This window comes from Protopterus annectens, chromosome 7.part1 (genome assembly GCF_019279795.1).
Source record: "Protopterus annectens isolate FY-2018-M chromosome 7.part1, PAN1.0, whole genome shotgun sequence".
NCBI classification, from domain to species: domain Eukaryota; kingdom Metazoa; phylum Chordata; order Ceratodontiformes; family Protopteridae; genus Protopterus; species Protopterus annectens.
The window spans coordinates 484,070,538-484,083,882 of record NC_056740.1 but is presented as its reverse complement, the minus strand read 5'-3'; the positions used below and the strand labels follow the sequence as shown (position 1 = coordinate 484,083,882).

The 13,345-nt window shown below is 40.1% G+C and overlaps 1 protein-coding gene across 1 annotated transcript in view; it reads right to left on the bottom strand.

Annotated features, from left to right (window-relative positions):
• Window positions 1–13,345, bottom strand: part of MST1R (macrophage stimulating 1 receptor) — a 1,081,737-nt gene that overhangs the window by 279,686 nt on the left and 788,706 nt on the right. Inside the window, exon 5 of the mRNA XM_044078935.1 lies at window positions 685–855. Coding sequence (XP_043934870.1) covers window positions 685–855 — 171 coding nt within the window. The remainder of the gene's footprint in view (window positions 1–684; window positions 856–13,345) is intronic.

Genomic DNA, 13,345 nt, shown 5'->3' with positions numbered 1-13,345 from the left:
AAGATATCACATTCCACTGACTGAGAGCCAGAAGATCTTCTATTTTACTTCACTTTCAGCAGAACTCTATGCTTTTTATTGTGTGTAGTAAGTAGCAACAGTATATGTTATCTGCAATTGCTTATACTCAGACATACTAGGATGCACAGTAGCAACCACCACCCCGGTGTCACATGCGCCAAACTTATACTGTCAGACCTATTTTTCAGTTGTTGCTCTTAAGAAAATGAGATGAAAAAAACAGCATAATGTCCACTGGGAGACTTAATCCCCCTCCCTGCATCCCCCAAAGGGAATGAAAGGCACTTAAAACTATGTATAGCGGGGGGGGGGCAGTCCCCTTGCTTGATGAGCGTGGTCATCTTTCACTCACATTAAGTTTTCTAATGCCATTATTACAGTTTCTTTTATTAATACTTTAACCTTAAGCTTTTTAATGTTGGAAAAAAGTACAGAATTTGAATAAGAATTAAGAAACCTGCAGAACACGTAACTGACAAACCCACTCGGATGTCAAACAAGTCAGCTCTGCCCAAATCTGCACAAAGAATGGTGGTGTGTCCTAATATAAGCAATCACCATGTTATTTACACCTGCTGAAGTCTGACGTGCCTTTTACTAATGCATATACAGCTGTAATTAAAAGGAGACTAAAGGACATCGTATTAGAATGCTGCTACTTACATGAGTTACCTCGGGGGGGCACACATCACTTTTCCACTCCTTTTCACACTCACTTTTCCAGGTGCATGATCCTTCACACCAGCCACAGTTCATGAGAGATGGGGCTGACACACATGCAGTGCAAGTCATGAAATGTTTACATCCAGGCCCAGTTTTTGGTACCTTCCAAACCTACAGAACAATAGTTAGAAAAAGAACTGTTCATTTTCTTAGTATGTATAGTCACACTTTGTTAATCCTAAACCAAATACAACTTTAAATTACTTTGCCCATGTCTTCATATTCTTTTTCTTTTTTTAATACATATCTTTTTTTGTGTTCACACAAACTGGTGCTTCTGACTACAGACACTGAATATTTTTTTTCTTATTCAGTGCAATAACTCACTGCTTCTCTTTAGTTCACATCTGGTCAACTTAATGAGAAAATATTAAAAATAAGCCTTACAGCTCAAACATGGCATAAAACATGATAGTCAAACACCACAGACAGAAAAAAGTTTTAGGAATACAACTTACTCTGTGGCTCATGAGATACCTACACAGTTTACACCAGTCCACAGATTGCATGAATACATATAGTGCAGTTCAAGCCATCTTCCCTTCAGATTTTTTACTAAGATGCACAGTTTACCATATTTCTTATATGGATGTCGGTCGTTTCTTTAGGACACCACTGCTCTTCTACCATACAAGGCTGGCAGACAGGTGGAGCAGTTATCGCTGTTGCATAACTGAGCTATGTTCCCCAACTGAGTTCTTAGCTGAGGTGCCATGTCTGTGATGTCTACAAACCCTTCTTGTGTTTGTGTGGTGGTTTTGCTGGGTGCTCCGGATTCACACATATCTGAAAGACATCCGTTTCCTTGACATAATGATCCTCTAAATAAACTGCCTGTACCTATCTATGAATGTGGTGTGTAGGGAGTATGTCTGTGTGTTGTGCTGAGGTCTACTGACGAGTATAGGACTGGTTCTCTTCTTTGCGTCCATTTCTTGCTTGGATTTGGCCCTGTCTCCCCTGCCACCGTTAAAAGGATAAAGTTGGTGTCACATAATAAATAAATGGATGATGCACTGTTAGCACTATAATATACCCTTTCTGTATCAGCAGCATAACATCTGAGGTTTGTCATATTTCTAAGGATATGTTAATATAGAGAACTGGACCTCTCTAGTACACCTGCACAACTCCCAGAATGGTAAAATGGTAATGTAGATTTACAACCACTGCACACTCTAATATTCTGATAGATTCTAGTGGATTTTCTTTGGTCAGTTCCATTTGTAGGAAGGGGCCACCACCCCCCTCATCAACTTAATAAAACAAAAGGCAGACAGAAATAGTTTGGATGTTAATTGAAATAATGAAATGCCTGTTTCTTTTACACTAAACAAAAACAGACTAAAGTAGTCACCTCTTCAACATGGAATTTGGATGTACTACAGTTTCTAAAGCATTACAGTACAGGAAGTGGTGATTACAGAGAACACTAGGTCTCATGTAATGATGGTGTTTGATGACCTGCAGTTATCCAAGGTCCAGTGTCCAACATAATCACCTGGACCTGCTAACGCATTGCAATGTTTCTCTTACTGTTTGTAACATTAACAACATCCTATACTACTGTGTGTGTGTGTGTGTGTGTGTGTGTGTGTGTGTGTGTGTGTGTGTGTGTGTGTGTGTGTGTGTGTACAATGTGCAGAAGACCATTCAGGCCCTTTTTATCCCACTTTCGTCCACCATCTGGACCATGTGATGTCACTAGCATGCTATTTTTTTTCGTTATTCATTTACATATGCTACACCTCACAGATAATTCCTAACTGACCATCAATATTCCTTTTATGTGAGTGAAATGAGGTCCAGAAGCTCCACTGTACTGTACAGTATTACATTAATGAGTACAGCCAGACACATTACTGCATTTTAATGTTACATAGTTAAAACAGCAGAACAGCGTTAGCAAAAAGAATATTAAAGATAAAATTATTTAGACAGATAATCATCTGCCTGCACACCATTTTTTCTCACATTTTAAAACTTTTACTATTATTGGATCTGATGAGGTCAGCCGATATGTATGCAGACCAACACAAATAGTCAATTCTGAGGACGCCCATACCTCCTTCCAAATAAGGAACATATAATCTTGGTAGGCACTGATTTTTAGAGATCATTCCGTAAGTATGAAGAATTGTTTTCTTGCTTTTAAGACCAATTGATTTAATACTTTTTTGGGACCAATCAATCACCCCAAAGCTGTAAGTTAGAACAGGAAGAACAAATTGATTTATAGCTTGGAGTTTATTTCTAGATGTCAGGCAGTTTTCAATATTACTTTTTAGTCTTCAGAAGTATTCCTTGCTGAGCTTTAATTTCATTTGTTCATATTTTATTACTGACCTTAAATCTGTTCCTAAAAATTCATACACTCTATTCTGATTAACTTATATTACATTCTTGTCCCAAATGTTTTATGTTTTCAAGGAAATTGTTTACATGTTGTGTTTACATTTAACCACCAGATGGAGCCCTTTGCAAATTAATTCCATGTTGAAATGCCAGGATTAAAAGCATCAACAGCCAGAAAGATATGCACTTGCACACGCGCGCGCACACACACACATACACACACACGCACACGCACTGATATAGTCTAATGTGTAATACTTTTTATTTTTTTGTTTTTTTCATATTTGTGCGCTTTTTATAGGTAGAAATAAGAACAGATAAAGCAAAAGTTTTAAACTAAAGGAGGTCCAAACTAAGCTGAAACCAGACCTTTTGTGTATTTTGCTCATTTTAAGCATTTTCTGCAGTCTGCACAGTATTACAGATGTTTTTTGTTTGCAGAACCTACCTCTCAACTGTACAGATTTTCGCAGAATGTCCAGATTACGGCCTCATATTTTGGTCTATTTTTGTTGTACTTTTCATAAAATTGTGGTTTTCTTTCACATTACTGGCAAATCATTAAAGACTGAAGTTAGAAAATAATGACATTCATTTGTGTTTCAGACTTCATATCCTTCAGAAAAGAATGATGCTAATGCAAAATATGTTATTCTATCAACTTTCTAAGAGCAATATTTAAAATTGTCTCTATTTCTGGGCCTTTGTCCCTCTGTTATTTATGGCTTCATCCAGATTTCTTGTTCTAAGAGATTGAGAGGTATGATTGGCACCCTGGAAAATTGCACCCCCACTGAACCCAAAGGTGAGGACCAAAAAAATGTCTTCCTGAAGCTGCAGGTGAACTCCTGTAAGCTGCTTACTACTGTTACTGAAGTTTTCAGCTCCGTGAATCATATTCAGCTATATGAATGACAATACTTGTGTCCCCTCAGCAACTGCAGAATGCACCCCCTGACATTTGAATTATGAAATATTCTACCTACCTCTGTAATATATCCAATTGTTAATATGATTCTCGCTGCTGTATATACTCAAGAATTTGTATTCTTTGCATTATTTTAACTATTTGTATATTCTAATTGTGCTTTGTCGCTCTCCTACTTTGGGCATAATAGAAGAGTCTTTGTGGGTTCTGTTCAAGCTGCTTTATTTTATATAAACACATCACTATAGAAATTAACTGACTTTAACTTAAGTAACTTACATACAAACTAACTGCTAGAACCATACATGCTCACTCTCTGGCTGCACTCTCAAAATGGCACTAGGAATGGCATGTGCCTGGCATTTATACATGCATGCTACGACTTTGACATGCTTCTTAAAGACACAGTACACGGCAAGTGCACTCCGCTCTACATACTTATTATTCTTGGAGCTTTTTTCCTCAGACCTCCACTGAAAATGGGCTCCCCACAGCACAGTGGACTACCCTGGTAAACAAATGCAATAAAATAAAAACATGCCACCCTGGTGGACATCTAGCATCAATAAACTTTATAGCAAATGCAAAAAGTTGCTGTCTAGGAAAACTAAGGTGAGGCTCCACCAATGGAACAGCACCCTCCTCAGCCTCAACAGGCAAATAAGACAACATGTCAAATCCTCTTAAGAGTAACTTTGAGAAAAACTTAGCAATCACAGCCAAGGATAACAATAAGGCCTTTTACAGCTATGCAAGCATGCTAAAGTTTAGGAGCCAAGCATGTGCCGAACTAGTGACTAATGGTATCAAACACACTAATCCCGCAGAGCTAGCAAACCTGATGGCAGACAGATTTGGTGAAAATTTCACTCCCTTATCCCCTCCAAACGTATCATAAACTTTGACCTCAACTCCCCCCACCTTACATATTCAAACAGCAGGTCATTAAAGCCTTGTCTAAGGCAAAAAACACAGGTTCTATGGGACCAAACGGCATCCCAGGCTGTCTTCTAAACAAACTAAAACATGAACTAGCATCACCATTAAGTACCCTGTTCAATCATAGCCTAAACAGAGGTTATGTTCCTGTGGAATGGAGAACAGCAACAGTTATTCTCCTCCACAAAGGTGGCTTAGCAACAGATCCATGGAGTTATAGACCCATAAGTCTGACCAGCCTCATCTGTACAGCCATGGAACGTATCATCATGGACCTCATAAATTGACGTAAGCGACCTCCAAACCCTGGATCCGACCCAGTTCGACGTTGTCAAGGGCAGATCCTGCCTGTTAAACCTGGTGGATTTCTTCGAGAATGTGACCAGGGCCATTGAGGTGGGCAAATCTGTGCATACAGCATACCTTCACTTAGTAAAGGCCTTCGGCAGAATCCCACACTCAGGCATGACTGATAAACTTATCAAACTGAATGTAAACCCCTTTGTTGTAAGACGGGTTGCCAACTGGCTCACAAACCGGTCACATACTATCAAAGTGGGTGACTTCACATCAACCAGCAGACCCGTCACCAGTGTGGTGCCACAGGGGTCAGTATTGGGCCCCCTACTGTTTGGTATATACTTCTCAGAAGTTCAGGCCAAAACTAAGGGGCTGTGGCTGATCAAGTTTATGGACAACTGCAAACTGGGTGCAATTATCAAATCCCCAAATTACATCAGTATACTTCAGGGGGGTCTTATGCAGACCAACAACTGGTGTCTTAGTCATGGTCTCAAACTAAATGCAAAGAAATGCATAATCATTCCCTTCAGTAAAAACAATGTCCCTCACGCTATCAAATTAGCAATATCCTATGTACCTACAAAGTGGTAAGGGATCTGGGGTCACAAGTAGATTGTGATCTTAACTTTGACCACCACATGTCTACTGTAGTAAGGTAGGCTTTCTGCGTAGCACACTTGTTTAGCAAAGGCAAAGCCTCAGGAGCAAATGAGGTTATAACCCCTCTATACTCATCACGAATCAGGCCCGTACTTGAGTATAACGCCCCTTTTGACATGTACAGTACAAAACACCTGGACCAATTGGACAGACCTCAGAGGTTTCAAACAAAGAAGATCAAGGGACTCCAGCATGTGCCTTACACAGAACAACTAAAGTCCCCGTCACTATACTATGTATCATATAGACGTTTTAGGGGAGACTTATTCCTCACTTACAGAGCAGTCTCTGACCCAAACCTAATGAATTTTCTGCACATCCATAAATCAAATAGGACTAGAGCTAGCCATTCCAGGGACCTAAATATGGCCTGCGACTTGAATAAGACATGCTGGAGGGACACATTTGTCTCCCAGTGACTGCCCGCCTTTAGAAGGTCACTAGTTTATGGTCACAAGTAGATTGCGATCTTAACTTTGACCACCACATCTACTGTAGTAAGGAAGGCTTTCTGCATAGCACACTTGATTAGCAAAGGCAGAGCCTCAAAAGCAAATGAGGTTATAACCCCTCTATACCCATCACTAATCAGGCCCGTAATTGAGTATAACGCCCCTTTTGGCATGTACGGTACAAAACACCTGGACCAATTGGACAGACCTCAGAGGTTTCAAACAAAGAAGATCAAGGGACTCCAGCATGTGCCTTACACAGAACAACTAAATTTCCCATCACTATACTCTGTATCATATAGACTTCTTAGGGGAGACTTATGCCTCACTTACAGAGCAGTCTCTGACCCAAACCGAATGAATTTTCTGCACATCCATAAATCAAACAGGACTAGAGCTAGCCATTCCAGGGACCTAAATATGGCCTGTGACTTGAATAGGACATGCTGGAGGGAAACATTTGTCTCCCAGTGACTGCCCATCTTTAGAAGGTCACTAGTTTATGGTCAGACTTCACTGGAGAAGGAGAAACTGGAGGAATAGTGCAATAGATGACTGTATTTGTAAGTCTCAAGTTGATATTAATCCTATCTAGATTGGTATGTAAATCAGTGGGTTTAGTTTGTGAGTCTTGAGGGATTTAGCTGGAGGTAATATTTTCCATGAGAAATATGGAGACTCCACCCCAGTTGTCCTTGTAACATCAGAGATCCTGGCACCTGAAAAGCACCTCAATGTAAGTCTCTCCTTTTCTAGTCTTGTGACTAATGACTCAGTGTGCCTGAACATAAAGGCACATATGACTAAAACATTTTTATTGCTGCTGTGGTTCAAAATGATGGATTTAGAATATCTTTGCTCATGGCATCTCTTTACTGGAGGGACGCATGAAGTGAATGACTAGCCTTTGGGAGTGACCGCTTTACAACTTCAGCGTAAGACATTTTGGTTTGATTACAGGTGTATCATGGTGGAGGTGTAAGGAGTTTGAGGGAATGTTTTTAGGTGAGAGAGAAGCCTTTGCATTAGCTAAGCATTTACTTCTCTCAGAGATGAAATTGTTAGTGTTGAATATAAGTTTGTTATCTGTGAGCACAAGGAAATTTGTACACTGTGCCAGGAGGCCTAGTGCTAAAAGGCTGGCAAAAGAAGTGACACTAGCAGACTAACTTTCCATCTTTTCCAATGCTTATGCATTTAGACAAGTAAACAGAGCACTTAGCATGTAGGGTGATATGAAAGAGACAGCATCTCAAGTCAAAAGGGAAGAGCTTCCCAGTTTGGCCCTTTAGTGCTCACTAACATGAGCAGATGACACTAGGAAGTGCTACATAAAACTCAAGAGTTGCAAAATTTAACAAAGCAGCACAGAGTGGCTTGGTGGATGGACAGTATTACGGCTCCATGGAATACAACTAGCAAGCAAACATATTTCAATAGCTTAAGGTGACAGAGTTTGCCAAATAATATGTCTGTGCTTACTTGCAATAGCTAATAAATGAGGATTTGATTTATGCAGTCAAATTGTCTTAAGGAGTGGACAACAAGAGATACATTGGGTTTAAAAATGCAACAAGAACAGGGTGAGAGGGTGGAAAATTCTTATAGACTTAGCTCTGTTGGTGAATGGCCTAGAACTGCCTTAACGCAATTACAACTCCTGAACTAGGCTGAGGCTGAGTCTCACTTCTCTCACAAGAAAGAAACAGTTAGAACACCTAAATGGCAAAATGCAAAGCTAATACAGCCAAAATGCAAAGCTAATACAGCCTTAAAGAGCTTATCTAAAACAGATACAGCCTGTTAAAATTAACTTAAAAAACAAATAAAGAAATGAAAACATCACTTATCTCTGTTGTTAAGTGGCTTAGAAACCCCTTAAAGCAGTCACAACTCCTGAACTATCTTGATTCTCCACTCACAAGGAAGAAACGAGTGCCCAGTATCAGCAGTTATACTACTTAATGGGAACACGTACAGCGGCTTTTTAATTTACTGGAATAACTAAACAGGCTTAAAAAGCATAGCCAAAATCAATATCGACTGTTAAAATGAACTTAAAAGCAGATAAAGAAGTTACAAATCTTCGATTATAATTGCTGCTGAATTGCTTTGAACTATCGCAATGGTTTAAAAGAGCGCAGTAGTATCAGCTTGAGAAGGTGGGGAAATTCTTAGCTGAATGGTCTGGAACTGCCTTAAAACAATCACAACTCCTGAATCTGCCTGACTTACAAGCCCCCCTCATAAGAAACCAGGGTCTAATACCCAAATTTAGACCACTTAAATGGCAAAATGCAGTGCAACTATCTACTGGGATTACTAATATGGGCTTAAAGAGCTTAGCCAAACAGATACAAGCTGTTAAAATTACTTAAAACAGATAACAGAAATGAAAAATCTTCATCTGTCTTTGTTCTTGAATTGCTTGGAACTATCTCGGTTATTCAAGCACCGTTCCCCTTTGTTCCTCCTCTTCTTCTCTACATAACTATGGACCCACTTGTTCATAGGATCGTACAAGGTTACTAGGTTAATGGCCCTGGGGCTCTTACAAGCCTAGCCAAGAGTTTATCCCCCAAAAAAGAAACCTCAGTCAGCACCTGTCACCCCTGTCAATTAGGAACACAGGTGGAACCTCTGGGACATATTTGTGGTTTCCCATCCACTCATCAAGGTTGCACTTGAAGAGGGTTAGTGAGATATTCTGTTTGAAATGTATAGAAAATCTATTCCAGAGACAGAGCAGCCTCTGAGAGACAAATCTGTCTCTCCAGCAGGTTTTTTTGATGTCACATATTAGAATTAGGCCTTCTGAGTGGGTAATACATGTGGAGTTAGACTTTCGAATATGAAGCATCTCCAGTAGGGCAGGGTCCTTGATTGCATTTTAGGTGAGACACAGATCACCTCTGAGTAATCTGTATGATACTGAGTACAGTGATAGTGATTTGAGCCTGTCCACATAGGACAGGTGTTGGAGGCCATGGATTCCCTTTGTGAAGTATTTCTGTGTCCTTTCTAGTTGGTGCAGGTGTTTGTAGAGGTACATAAAAAACGGGGCATTGTACTCAATTATTGGCCTGATGAGGGAGGAGTACAGAGAGGTAATAACCTCCTTTTTTTGGATGCAATCCCTTTACTTATGAGATGGACCAAGTAAAAGGCTTTTCTGACCATTGCCGCTACATGATGATCAAATGTGAGTTTATTGTCAACTTGTGTACCCAGGTCTCTCACCACAGGTTGTGTGCTTAGGGGGTTGCAGTTAATGTGGTAATCAGTAGGGGTCGTGTTTTTGCCGAATGGTATAATACATTTTTTGCATTTAACTTAAGGCCATGACATTGGCACCAGTCATTTGTTGCTGTGAGACCCTCTTGCAGTATGTTAACATCATTTGGGGAGTCAATGACAGCACACAACTTACAGCTGTCTGCAAACTTGGTCTTTGCTGGACCTTTGAGAAGTAGATGCCAAACCGTAGGGGTCCCAAGACAGATCCGTGGGGAATACCACTAGTGACAGGTCTGCTGTCAGAGGTGCAGGTTCCTATTTTGACCTTGTGAGTCTTATCGGTGAGCCAGTTGGCCACCCACCTGATGAGATAGGGATTTACACCAAGTTGTGTTAGCTTTTCTATGATGCCCGAGAGGGGATTGTGTCAAAGGCTTTGGCCAAGTTAAGGTAAGCTGTATGTACTGACTTTCCAGGGCCTTGATGACAGTCTTAAAAAAGTCAATGAGGTTCAACAGGCAAGATTTGCCCTTGATGGATCTGAACTGGGTGCTTGGAGACTGCCTGTGTCCTTGTTTATGAGATCCATAATAATAAGCTCCATGACTTTACAGATTAGACATGTCAAGCTAATGGGGCAATAGTTTCCAGAGTCAGTAGTGGCACCATGTTTGTGCAAGGGGATGACAATGGCAGTTCTCCACTCTGCTGGAATGAAGCCTGCACTTAGGCTGTGATTGAATAACCTGCCAAATGGCAAAGCTAGTTCTTGCTGGAGATGGTGCAGAATACAGCCTGTGATACTATCAGGTCCAATGGAAGCTGTGTTCTTTGCCTTGGATAGGGCCTTTGACACTTGATCTATGGAGATGTGAGGTGTGGGACAAGTATCAGGAATGTCAAATGGCCCTTTGGGGGGGACAGGGGGTGAAGTTTGTTCTGAACTGCTAGCAGGTTGGCTAAGTCAACAGCATCAGTGTAAGTGGTACCGTTAAATACTAATTCGGAACAAACCTTGGCTTTGCTGTGGAGGTTCCTGATGTAACTGAAGAAAGCTTTGTGGTTTGCCTTTGTTTCGGAGGCTAGTTTTGATTCATAATTGGCTTTGGGGGGTTTCACTAGAGATCTAATTTGCTTGTTGAGGCTAAGGAGGGTTTTTTTTCCAATTTAGAATGTGTTCTTGTTTACCCTTGTACAACTGTTTCTTCCTTCTGTTGTAAAGCCTGTTGATAGAGGATGTCTAGCAGACAGGTTTTTGTTTCCTTGAGGAGCAGATTTTAGCTCTATTGGGTATGTCTGAGTCTAGGCAGTTGTACAGGTGCTCGTATACTGCACTGGTGTACTGGTCTGCATAGTTGTCTGCATCCTCTGAGGGGGGAGGTGGTGTAAAGCTGCTGATACCCTCCCTTAGGAGGTTGTAGTCAGTTTCTGAGAAGTTTTTTAGCCTGGTTACAGCTGGGAGGTTGGGTGGGATAGAAACTTCGAAAGAGACAGACCACTGATCTGATCTCCAGGGAAGAACTTACTATGGGAGTGGTACAGTTCATTCTGCCTCAGTGGAAATAACCAGAGCTACATGATGTGAACAGGTGACTAAAAAGACATTGCAGAAGAAGCAGGGTTATACACTGTGAAATGCCAACATGCCATATATTCAACAACGTACTCACATGACCAGTGAATTAATTCTCTCTTTCTTCTTTCTTCCAGCTTGTTTCTAAAAGGGTGACATTACACTCCTTTCACAAGGAAATGACTCTTTGCATTATATGTAATAAAAGAAGCCAGTAAACAAAATTGTGCATGTCACATAAGAAAGTAACTACGGCAATGCAGGCACTGTAAGTGACAAGCTACTGTCCCTATCCAGTGAAAGACTGTGAGCCCTATCAGTAACCTATGAATGGACTAACATCAGAAAGGGCACTAAAGGAGCTCTGTGAGCACAAACCATCCATAAGAAATGTACAAACTACAATAACTAACTAAATACGATGGGGAGACAGGCCTGCGATAACGATCTTTGAGTGCCCCTTTGCCTGGAATGTTCTGACAGAAATTGAAGGAGAGAAACAATTTCATGCCAGAATCCAATGATTTGTCTGTGGAAACACTTTGGAGTAAAGGATATCAGTAAATGCATAAGATAAAATGACTTCCTGGTGTCTCTAGATACATTTGCATTGTGACATTGTGTGGCACATTATTATTATTTCATGCTTGTAATGTGTTTGGTGCTTAGCATATAAGACAGAAAGATACTCTAATGTTTAATACTTACATAAGAATCCTTAAGTATTGGACTTTCAATATGGCTGCACATTGAGTAACAGCTTAATTCTACTTCTCCCAGTGTAAAAACAGAATCTTAGCAGAGAAAGTCAGTGGACCTAACTTTCTGGGTAGATTTCAGTAACTGGCTAGTAAGTGCACTGTCTGGAGGCCAGGAAAAAAAGAACTACAGAGGACCTGACGGGAAATCAGCTATAAAATGTGATAAAAACAAACTGACTGGGAAAAGTATTGCAGCTGTTTAGCAAAAAAAGCAGTGCAAACTCCAGACATGACTTCCAGTAACCTGGAGGAAAGTATAAGGCAACTGCACACATATCTGATTAAAATAAACATAACACTTATGCCACAGGATTCAATAAACTCCATGTAGACTTTGCACAAAGCCTACATGGAGTTTACATGTCAGTGGGATGGTACGAGGTAAGCAGCACCTAGCAATGCATATTTATGATGTGTGGCACACCTAAGCTACGTTTCTTGACTGGCAATTGTGTTGCTGGCCAGGAAAATGTGTAAGCAAATGCTGATACAATTCTGTTTAAAGCAGAGTGTCTATGGTCTGTGGATTTATGAATACTAGCTGGAAGTTTGTAAACAATTTTATGTCATTTGTATATCAAACTGATTTGTACAGGTGCTTGTATTGAAAATATATTTGTAAAGCTGCTTGTGTTAAAAATCTACCAACAGTGGGTCTTGACTGTATTGTAACTGATTAAATGTATATGTTTTAACACAGGATACTGGAAGAAAAGAGGTTAATCTCAGTCCAGCTGACTTTGAAAAATAGTAAGAAATAAAGACTGTATCTTAAAGTTCTGATTACAGCCACAGACAAAGTGTCTGGGAAAACAAGTACTAGGAAACCTTCTGTATTGTCTTTAGCAGTGGACTGACTGTTACTCTGGAAGGGTAGAAGTTTGAAATTATTTTATGACTCAAAAGCTGCAACTGATCTTAGCACAGCTCTATGTGTATGTGTGTGTGTGTGTGTGTGTGTGTGTGTGTGTGTGTGTGTGTGTGTCTTATTGACACATATGTGCTAAATCCTGGCAGCTTCTAGCCAAGGGGGTAGTATGGGAACCAGAACTCATATAACCAGATGTGGGTGATGTAATTCTGTAAACCAGCTCTGTAATGAAATTTTAATACTAGATGAGAAGTCTCATGGCACTCTGTTTTTGGAACTTGACATAGAAGGATCTCTTACCCACTTCATCCTGCCTTGCTGTAGTAAGTGAACCAGAAAATAGTAATTCTTTAGATTACCAGGAAAATATAGTGAGATTAGTTAAGTACTGTTTTTCTGTATCTGTGTGAATCTATTCATCTGTGTTATTTTAATATTTCCTGTGATTGAAACTCTGGTGTTGACTGTAAATAGATAGCCCATATTTTCATGCTATTTTATTATTTATTATTAAATGTACTT